This window comes from Austrofundulus limnaeus, unplaced genomic scaffold (genome assembly GCF_001266775.1).
Source record: "Austrofundulus limnaeus strain Quisiro unplaced genomic scaffold, Austrofundulus_limnaeus-1.0 Scaffold175, whole genome shotgun sequence".
NCBI lineage: Eukaryota > Metazoa > Chordata > Actinopteri > Cyprinodontiformes > Rivulidae > Austrofundulus > Austrofundulus limnaeus.
In genome coordinates, this window is record NW_013952577.1 from 204,445 (window position 1) to 213,359 (window position 8,915).

The following is an 8,915-nucleotide window of genomic DNA, read 5'->3' on the forward strand; positions in this document are numbered from 1 at the left end:
ATATGGAAAAGTTCAAGGGGTATGAATACTTTTGCAAACCACTGCAGACTGCACAATACATAAATTAAGCAAATGATGAAACAATGGTAAAAAAAAAAAGTGTTGGCATGCATTTTCAAGAAATCCATATTTATCTTATATTTGTCAAATGCATGTGAGCCATTTAGAGATTGGAGTGTATTCAAAACATCACTCTGTGAAATTTCAGAAAATGAAAATTGCTTTGAAGTGTCAGGATATTTAAATAACTTTAAACTATTAGCTTGTCCCGGTAATGATGTCCTTACTGAAGAAATAAAATATTCATTAAATAAGTTAGCATTTTTTTCATGATCGTGAGTGTGTGTTTTTGTCATTCATTCATCTGTGCGTCAGGGCTAAATCCACTAAAGAACAGTGAGAATTATTAGACAAGAGCAAATTGCATCTACATTATACTATATTATTAGCAAGTAAAATGCAGTTTACATGAAAGAGTACCTCTAATTTATTTTACGAAGGTCAGAGCAGCCAAGGCGTGTCTGTTTTCTCCCCTTATTTTCCTATGATGGAGGAAACTGTTGCTCTTTCCACCTCCGCATCCAGTTTATGCTGCAAGAGAACTTGCACCTCTGAAGACAGCTGAAAGTCAATCTGAGAGATGTGGGAAATCACGGGTTAGGAGTGGGAGTAGCCCTGGCAGGCCGTGGGAGAATGCAGCGAAGACTCACTGAAATTCATCATATGTTTATGATCACTACTGGAAAATGATTTATGTCAGGGTATGTTTATTTAAACTGCAGGGAGTTTAAATTTAAGAACATGGTGAACCAGGCGCTGTCGCCTTGTGGTTATGTCAATTGTTTTTCTTTACCTTTCTACACAGCAAAAGTATTTTGACTCTGGAGACTACAACATGGCAAAGGCCAAGATGAAGAACAAGCAGCTTCCTGTGGCAGGACCCGACAAGAACCTGGTGACTGGCGACCACATCCCCACGCCGCAGGATCTACCACAGAGGAAGTCGTCCTTGGTGACCAGCAAGCTAGCTGGCTAGCCTTCATCAACCCAAGAGCGCCCTCGACTCTCCCCTCCTCCCCTGGGTTCCCAGGAAAATGCCCCTCTTCCAGCTCGCCTGTTATCCCAATATTTCCACTCCTTTTGCTTCCTTTTATTTTCATCCCCAGGCACCACTGGCTTTAACATATCGGGCAGAGTTCGTATAAGTTAAAGCTCCCATTTGCTTCTATGTAGGCGAGGCGGGGTGGGAGGAATGGAGGTTTAGGTGGCCACAAGGCTGCAGCCCTCTCTGCCTTTCCACCTCGTACATCTTTGTCTCCTCTGCGCACTCTGCTCTGCCGCCTCCCTTATATCTAGTTTTGTTTGTCCAAAGACGCTTCACAGTGGGTGTGTGTCAGGAGGCAGGGTTGGTTGGGGTGAGTTATTGCACTTTGTATTCAATTCAGTTCAATTCAAAAATACTTTATTGATCCCAGAGGGAAATTTGGTATTGTTGTAACTCCTTTAACTAAGAACTTATTGTAGATGCTGATGGCTGTGGGCAGGAAAGATCTTCTGTAGCGTCTGTATTACAGCGAAGTTGAAGAAGCCTCCGACTGAAGACACTTTGTCTTTCTATGACAGTCTGATGAAGAAGATGGTCAGGGTTGTCCACAATGTGCTTGATTTTATGTAAAATCCTTCTTTGCACCATCATCTCCAGAGATTCCACAGTCGTCCCCAGAACAGAACCAGCCTTCTTTATCAGGTTGTTTAGCCTTTTTAGGTCCCTGGCTCTGATGCTGCTACCCCAACAGATGACGGCAGAAGAGATGAAGCTCTCAACAACAGACTTGTAGAAGATCTGCAGCATCTTGCTGCAGATATTGAAGGATCTCAGCTTCCTTAAGAAGTACAGTCTGCTTTGTCCTTTCTTGTAGACTGCTTCACTGTTGAGTCTCCAGTCCAGTCTGTTGTCCAGATGAACAACGAGGTATTTATATTCCTCAATCACCTCCACTTCTCCCATGATGGAAACAGGGTTTGATCTAGCACTATTTCTCCTGAAATCTACAATCATCTCCTTTGTTTTGTTCACATTCAAGATGAGATGATTGTTCCCACACCATGCCACAAAGCGGTCCACCAGCTCTCTGTATTCAGCTTCCTGTCCATCTCTGATACACCCAACAACTGCAGAGTCATCTGAGTATTTCTGTAGATGACAGCAGTCTGACTTGTGCTGGAAGTCTGAAGTGTACAGTGTGAACAGGAATGGTGAGAGTACAGTTCCCTGTGGTGCTCCTGTGCTGCTGACCACCTGGTTAGACACACAGTCCTTCAGTCTCACAAACTGTGGTCTGTTTGTCAGGTAGTCTTTGATCCAGGCGATTGTTGAGGCCTCCACCGGAGTCTTCTGGAGTTTCAGACAAAGTAAATCAGGCTGAATTGTGTTAAAAGCACTGGAGAAATCAAAGAACATGATCCTCACAGTGCTGCCTGCTTTGTCCAGATGACAGTGGGTTTGTTGAAGCAGGTGTATGATGGCATCGTCAACTCCAACTCCACGACGATAAGCAAACTGCAGGGGGTCCTGATGTGTGCTTGTTTGCTTACTCAGGTGGGTCAACAGGAGTCTCTCTAGGACCTTCATGATGTGGGATGTCAGGGCAACAGGTCTATAGTCATTGAGGGCTGATGGGTGAGTTTTCTTTGGTACTGGAACCAGACAGGATGTCTTCCACAACACTGGCACCTTCTCCTGGGTCAAGCTAAGGTTGAAGAGATGTTGCAGAATCCCACAGAGCTGGTCTGCACAGGCCTTCAGGACTCTGGGGCTGACACCATTCTGTATAGTATGTTGATTTCTCTTTTTGCATCCTTAATGACACCAAAATATGTGTATGGGAGTTAGGACCCATGGCCCCAATTACCTTAATTTTCATGTTTTGTTTTTTTCTGTTCCGATGGCTCGCTTCAGCAGGAGGTGGTAAAGCTGTATGTTAATAATTGCTTGCATACCAAATCTGTGAGGGATAGCTGTTTAGTTGAACAGTGTTTGTGTTATTTACTGACTCCCTTTTGGGAAAAAAATGGAGTGTACTTTTCATCTCATTCTTCAGTAACTTTTTATCAAAGTATAACCTGAGGTCAGCTGCTGCAGCTTAGGCAAATGGGATTTAAATTTGTCTTCGCTGGTGTCGTCTTACTCCTTTGGCTCTTATTGTCTTTAAATATGCTGCATGATTGTAACATTTAACAAACAACAAAAAAACACCCTAAACATGCTTTAAAAATTAGCAGGAACATCTGCTAACGAGAGATCTAAAAACACACAAATCCCCAAAGCGTCCACAGTCACACTTCCTGTCTGTGCATTTTGCTGTCCTGACAATCCATTCACACGCACATGCTCGCAGCTCCAGTGCAACAACCGGCTGACATCCTTGATTTTATTAATTTATTTTTTAAAGGCTGGGAGCTTTGGTATTTTCAGTCAGTTCATTGGCAGTTGCATTGCTTCAAAACGTTTGTTTACTATGAGCCTAAAAGATATATGGGGAGGTAGAAGCACCCCTTGCAGAGTTTATGCTTCTCACGCATGTAATTGGTGGCAGGCTCGGCGCTTTGAGGACAAGTCCAGATAGCACCCCTTGAGAACTTAGCAGCGCAGATATCATTTCAGCTGGGATTACATCCTGGGACTTCTTCTGCTTTAACTACTTGAGTAAATTCCACGTTCCAGCTATCGAGCCCAGAGGATGTGAATTCAGTTTTGTTTTTAGTTTTGATTCCTACTGCCTTCGATTCAAATGGCAGGCTAAGTTTCTAGCCATTAAAGGTGATCTCCACAGCTCAGATTCTGTTTGTGGGACCCAACAGAGTTGGTCTTTCTTCCACTTTTAAAGACTTCTGAATATATCTGACATATTGTTTTCTTTGACATCTTAAACTACTTTAAAACAATAAACATAAAAAACACTAATTTTATTTTACTCCAGTAATGATATCTGCTACCAGCACCTCGATGTTTGCGCCCACCAAACCCCAAACTGACCCTTGACAAACCTTTATTCTCAGGGGGTGCCTGTATGTAAACAGCAGGCAACCTAAAAGAGCAGCTTTGGGCATGCTCCGTGTCTGTAGGAGCACACGTCAGCAGAGCAGAGAGAGGTTTTATTAGTGGTGAAAGGGGGCAAAGTGTGAGTATGAGCTCAAGCCCCACCTGTAACTGTGAGTCAACCTGTAAGAACAGGTCAGAGCGATCCCACACCTCCAGACTTTGAATGTTCACCCTTCACACCCATTAAGGATCTGAACTGGATGCTTGCGCTCATTGGGGATAAGTGTCTAAAACTGCTTCAGGGAACCTTCACAGACTGAACACTCCACCTAGGTTAAATGATGGATCATTTACACCACAACTACATTTTGCAACCTCACTTTAAAACGTGTCAAATTTGCAGTGAATGAAAGAGAGGTGATCTGTGCATATGACTTTGTTATGGTGCTGTGTGAATGCCATGCTTTTCTCTGTTCAAACTCTTGTAAATAGACTTCAACAGGAAATTGTTTTTTTTTTTATGTTTTCCCTCTGCTTTTCAGTCTTTTGTAGCCTAAGCTGTTTTCTGATTCGGTGGTTCCTTTCTCCTCATAGTTTAACACTACTTCTGCTGTATCTTTGTGTGTTGCAGAGGCTATGTGAATCTGTATCATAAAAAAAATGTGTGTAAATGCTGCTGATTCAAAGACAAATCTGAGGTGATATCCTGTCCAGATTATGTCCTCTTAATTTGAAATCAAGTATCTCACTTTCAGAATGCTACAACAGCTGTGGCAAAATTGACTTTTTAATTGTTACAGTGTAATTATATTTTAATTCTATCATTAGATTGAATCCAGTTTTCTGTGTTAAGACCTGTCCTGAAGTGTGGGGGTTCAATTTTATATAGTAATTGGCAAGTACAGACTTTGCAGACATTTGGTTTTACTTTTTTGTTGTTTTCAGAATAAATGTTTGCAAAAAGAAACTGATATGAACACTCCAAACAGTGTGCAGGAGTTGTCCAGTGCTACTCAACATTTAGCTTTGCACAGAGCAGTTCACGAAAAAAAATGGACAGGGCATGATTAAACCCCCCACAAAACAGGGTGTGTCATTCAGCCACGATAAATACGTGCCAGAATGTATAAAAAGTGACAAGTTATTTGCTCTGAAGTACTTTTGTGCTGCTTTTACCCTACATGGTTTCTTTTACATGTTACTTTTTTGGTTTTGTTTTCTGCTGGGTAACTGGTATGTTTGATTCTGGCCCAAGATAACTGCAGGGAAAATCAGGAGCGCCCTTCCTTCCAAGAAAAAAAAAAAGGGTTTACATGATACAAGAGGTTGACTGGAAAACACAGGAAAGATTTTCAGACTTCAAAGTACTGGGGTATTTGCTATGTTTTTGTTGTGTGGAAGACAATGAGAGGATCTTTGTCAGTATTTAAAATAAACTTTTACAATAAGATGTAACCTTTGTTTTTTATTAAAGTCAAGGGGTAAAGTGATGCGGAAAAAAAACCAAGGCCTTTAGATAGACCCCATTGAAAGGAAAAAATGGAGAAGAAACTTCTCATGGCCACTAGAGGGCAGCACAAGTATTTAAGGCAAGGAAAATTCTGGTTAGTTCTAGTCCATCAGTTAAATTAAATACATATCCTGTCAAATTAATATTAAATGTTTCTGTAATACTGGACTTACCATACATGCCATAATATGTAAAATAGTCTTACTTGGATGTATATTTTTAGGAATATTTTATATAAAAAGATCTGTATTTTAAAATGCTGAGTTATAACCATGATGTTTATACATGTTATAATAGTTCTTTAAAATACTTTTTGATTTGTTTTGGTAAATATGAACCTAATCAGGCACCGTTAGTGTCATGGAAAGACTAACGCTATTATCAATACACAAGGAATGATGGCGATTACCATTTTAATCCAATGACGTGCGATTTGTCACGAAATGGATTGTAATGTAATGACTGAAAATACATTAAAAGGCATTTAAAAATGTCGTTAAAACTGAGGTAGTTCCTTATTTTTCCGTATTAGTTCCGCATTTATTCCTACAAGAGGCTCCGCCCCTCGTCGCGCGGGGTTGGGTGTCTATAAAAGCAGGTCGCAGCGCATTCATTCGATCTCGATTCCTCTTGATCTCACGGAAATTGTAATGTAGGTCGAGCTTGTTCAAAAGAAAGACTAGCGTTGTATTGGCAGGTAGCTAGCAGCGAGTTTTAATTGGCTTATAATCTGAGCGTGATCTGTAGGTAGTCGCTTAAAACTTTCAAAATGTTTCCCAATCCGAGACAGATGTCACCGAGCGTTATCAGCTTTCTTCTTCAAAATGGAGTCGCGGACGGACTACACAGAGACTCCGCTCCTCAGATCCCCGTGGGCGCCTCGGTCGACTCTGAACACGGAAACGCGGCCTCCTGTAATTCTTCCAAACGTCCGAGTGAGCTGGGCTCGCTGAAAGGATATTTTAATAAAGGCTTCCACGAGCACAGCCGCAGCGACGACTTCGGCTCGTTACCGAGCACGCCGGAGGGGGAGCTGGACGGGGAGACGGAGGACGTGCTGGAGAACGACACGAGGCAACTTCTCGGCCGCTTTCTGAGCGACTTCACTGGACTGTCAAAGCCGCGGTGGACCGAGAACAAGGAGCTATCGACGATGAAGAGAGTGGTGGAGGACCTTTTGTCGAGACACAGCATCGCATATAATGGTAAGTGTTCCGCCATTGTTGTAGGGGGGGGGTTTCCGCGCATTCATTGCTCGCAGCCTTTAGCTGCCTCACCCACAAGGAAGTGTTGAGTCCGTGTTTATTCCGCACAAACTGACTCGGTGTTTGGAGCTGCGCTTTTGGCCAGCAGCCATTTTACCCTTCAACTTACAGGGAAATTATACATTTAAATATTCGTCTACTTGTTTAACCGGAAGTAAATAAGAGAGCGGGCTGATTTCTGACGTCTTGGACTAATTCATTCTTTCTTTTTTTTTTTCCCTGTAGGTATGGTTAAGAAACTGTCTCTGGATAAAACAAAGGATGACGTGACGTTTGTGAAAAAAGTAGCCCAAAGCCTTTTCGGAGATGGGACCACCAACTGGGGTCGTATCGCCAGCCTGGTGGCCTTCGGTGCTGTGGTGTCCCAGTACCTGAAGGACACTGGGAGGGAGAACTGTGTGGAGCTGGTTGGCCAGGAGATCTCAGAGTACCTGCTGACTGAACAGAAGGACTGGCTGGTCCAAAACAACTCCTGGGTAAGTTGTTTGTGCTCAGAAGGGCAAGGCTCTGCCAACCCACTTTGGTTACATAACTTACCCTCATTTAACAAAGAGTTAATAACCAGATTCTAATCTGACATTTTTCTCTTTTGTCCAGGACGGCTTTGTGGATTTCTTTCAAGTGACAAACCCAGAATCCTCGATCAGGAACACGCTGATGGCTGTAGCTGGGGTTGCTGGGATTGGAGCAACATTGGCCTTATTGATAAGGTGAACTTGTTGGACTCTGGGACTGGACTCCTGCTTTTCCATTGGATCCAAAATATTCTGAAATGACTCAAGGATTGTCCCATCAGTACTAACATTTTTTTTTTCTATTTTGGCAATCCTCATGTGCACATTTGTAAAAAAAAAAATGTACAGTTTTAGATGTGTACCATATATTTAATTTAAATAAATTTATTTTTTTAACAGATGTAAAATGTCTCTATACAGATTGAAATGGTTAAGGGCATCAGTTGACCAGATTTCTTTTTTTTTTAAATCCCCAATTGTGTTTACTCAATCTTGTATAGTTGTAAACTTTTTTGGCGGGGTGGGGATCCTGATGGCAAAAGGTGGCTTAAAACAGGAAGGGTGAACTGTATTTTCAGTGCTATGCAGGCATGAACCCCATGTCCTTACAGTCCATACTGGCACTTTTGGACTGATGAATCAAAGGAGTGCATTGCATGGATGTAGCTTCTCCACACAGCAACCATCTGCAGGGAGACGATTACGTGACGGGACATTTTGACATTCCACATCCTGGATGGTTTGAAGGGAGAGGGGGAAAATGCGAAGAACTGATAACAAGTCTAAAGTAGCTCATCAATGAAAACTTAAGTTCCTCATTTCGGAGGAGGAAAGGAAAAAAAGAAAAAACAGTGGCTTGAAGTTCAGGTTCACATGCAAGCTACAAACATGTTAAGAAGAATAAAAAAACTTGAATAATGTTTGACCTGAGTCTTTCTGGTAAAGTAATAACTCCCACAGGCTGGGGGATGGATTAAAGCTACGCTCAGTTCTTCCACAGTGATGATACAGACGTCGTAACACCCCCCACTCTGCACCACAACCCCCAAATAGTTCTGCTGTTTCCTCGAAATTTTGCTTGTGGTTTCGAGCGCAGTCACATTTTTCAAGTGAATTGTTTTCAGAGCTGGTGCAGCTGAGCTAGAGCTGTGCAGTTTCCTCTAGACTTACATAACCGACTGCTTCCTGCTAGATACTGCTGATTTCTTCTAAAACAAAGCATTTGATTGGCTAACGAGGACGTTTTTTTTTTTTTTACAGGGTATTTTTCCCCTCGTCCAAACTGCTTTTAGAGTTCAGTTTTGAAGTTATAAATGCATGCACCTGTTTAAAACCCTGTGTGTTTTGTGAGGCCGTTTAAAGCAGGGAAATCCTTGCTGATGTATAGCCTCACCCTTGTTTGTTCAGCTCTTGCTGTCGCCTGGGGGTTACAGAACAAACACAACTTTCATCGAGGTGTTTGGAGGAAATAGGGGGGGGGGGGGGATTTCCATGGTGATGATCCACAGCAGACCTCTGCTTCACTCCTCCAGCTAATGATGTGCACCGCTCAGTTACCTGGGAATTGCTGATTGTGCTGAACA

At 42.3% G+C, this 8,915-nt stretch overlaps 2 protein-coding genes across 2 annotated transcripts in view; both read left to right on the forward strand.

Moving 5' to 3' along the window:
• The window catches only part of ensab (endosulfine alpha b), a 6,869-nt gene extending 5,321 nt beyond the window's left edge, over window positions 1-1,548 (forward strand). The window contains exon 3 of the mRNA XM_014017707.1: window positions 866-1,548. Within this exon, the coding sequence (XP_013873161.1) occupies window positions 866-1,036 (171 nt within the window). The 3' untranslated portion in view covers window positions 1,037-1,548. The remainder of the gene's footprint in view (window positions 1-865) is intronic.
• A 4,578-nt stretch (window positions 1,549-6,126) lies between these two features.
• Window positions 6,127-8,254, forward strand: mcl1b (MCL1 apoptosis regulator, BCL2 family member b). Its single transcript, XM_014017708.1, has 3 exons — window positions 6,127-6,757; window positions 7,043-7,293; window positions 7,415-8,254. Exons 1-3 carry the CDS (start codon window positions 6,322-6,324, stop codon window positions 7,529-7,531), a joined length of 804 nt encoding a protein of 267 aa, XP_013873162.1. The 5' UTR covers window positions 6,127-6,321; the 3' UTR covers window positions 7,532-8,254.
• Window positions 8,255-8,915: the final 661 nt, after the last annotated feature.

What these genes read in the sequence shown, in the direction of transcription:
- mcl1b (XM_014017708.1), top strand. Translation starts at nt 6,322, where the DNA reads ATGTTTCCCAATCCGAGACAGATGTCACCGAGCGTTATCAGCTTTCTT. An exon ending in ACACAGCATCGCATATAATG is followed by an intron (nt 6,758 to 7,042) that starts GTAAGTGTTCCG and finishes TTTTCCCTGTAG; the next exon opens with GTATGGTTAAGAAACTGTCT. An exon ending in TGGTCCAAAACAACTCCTGG is followed by an intron (nt 7,294 to 7,414) that starts GTAAGTTGTTTG and finishes TCTTTTGTCCAG; the next exon opens with GACGGCTTTGTGGATTTCTT.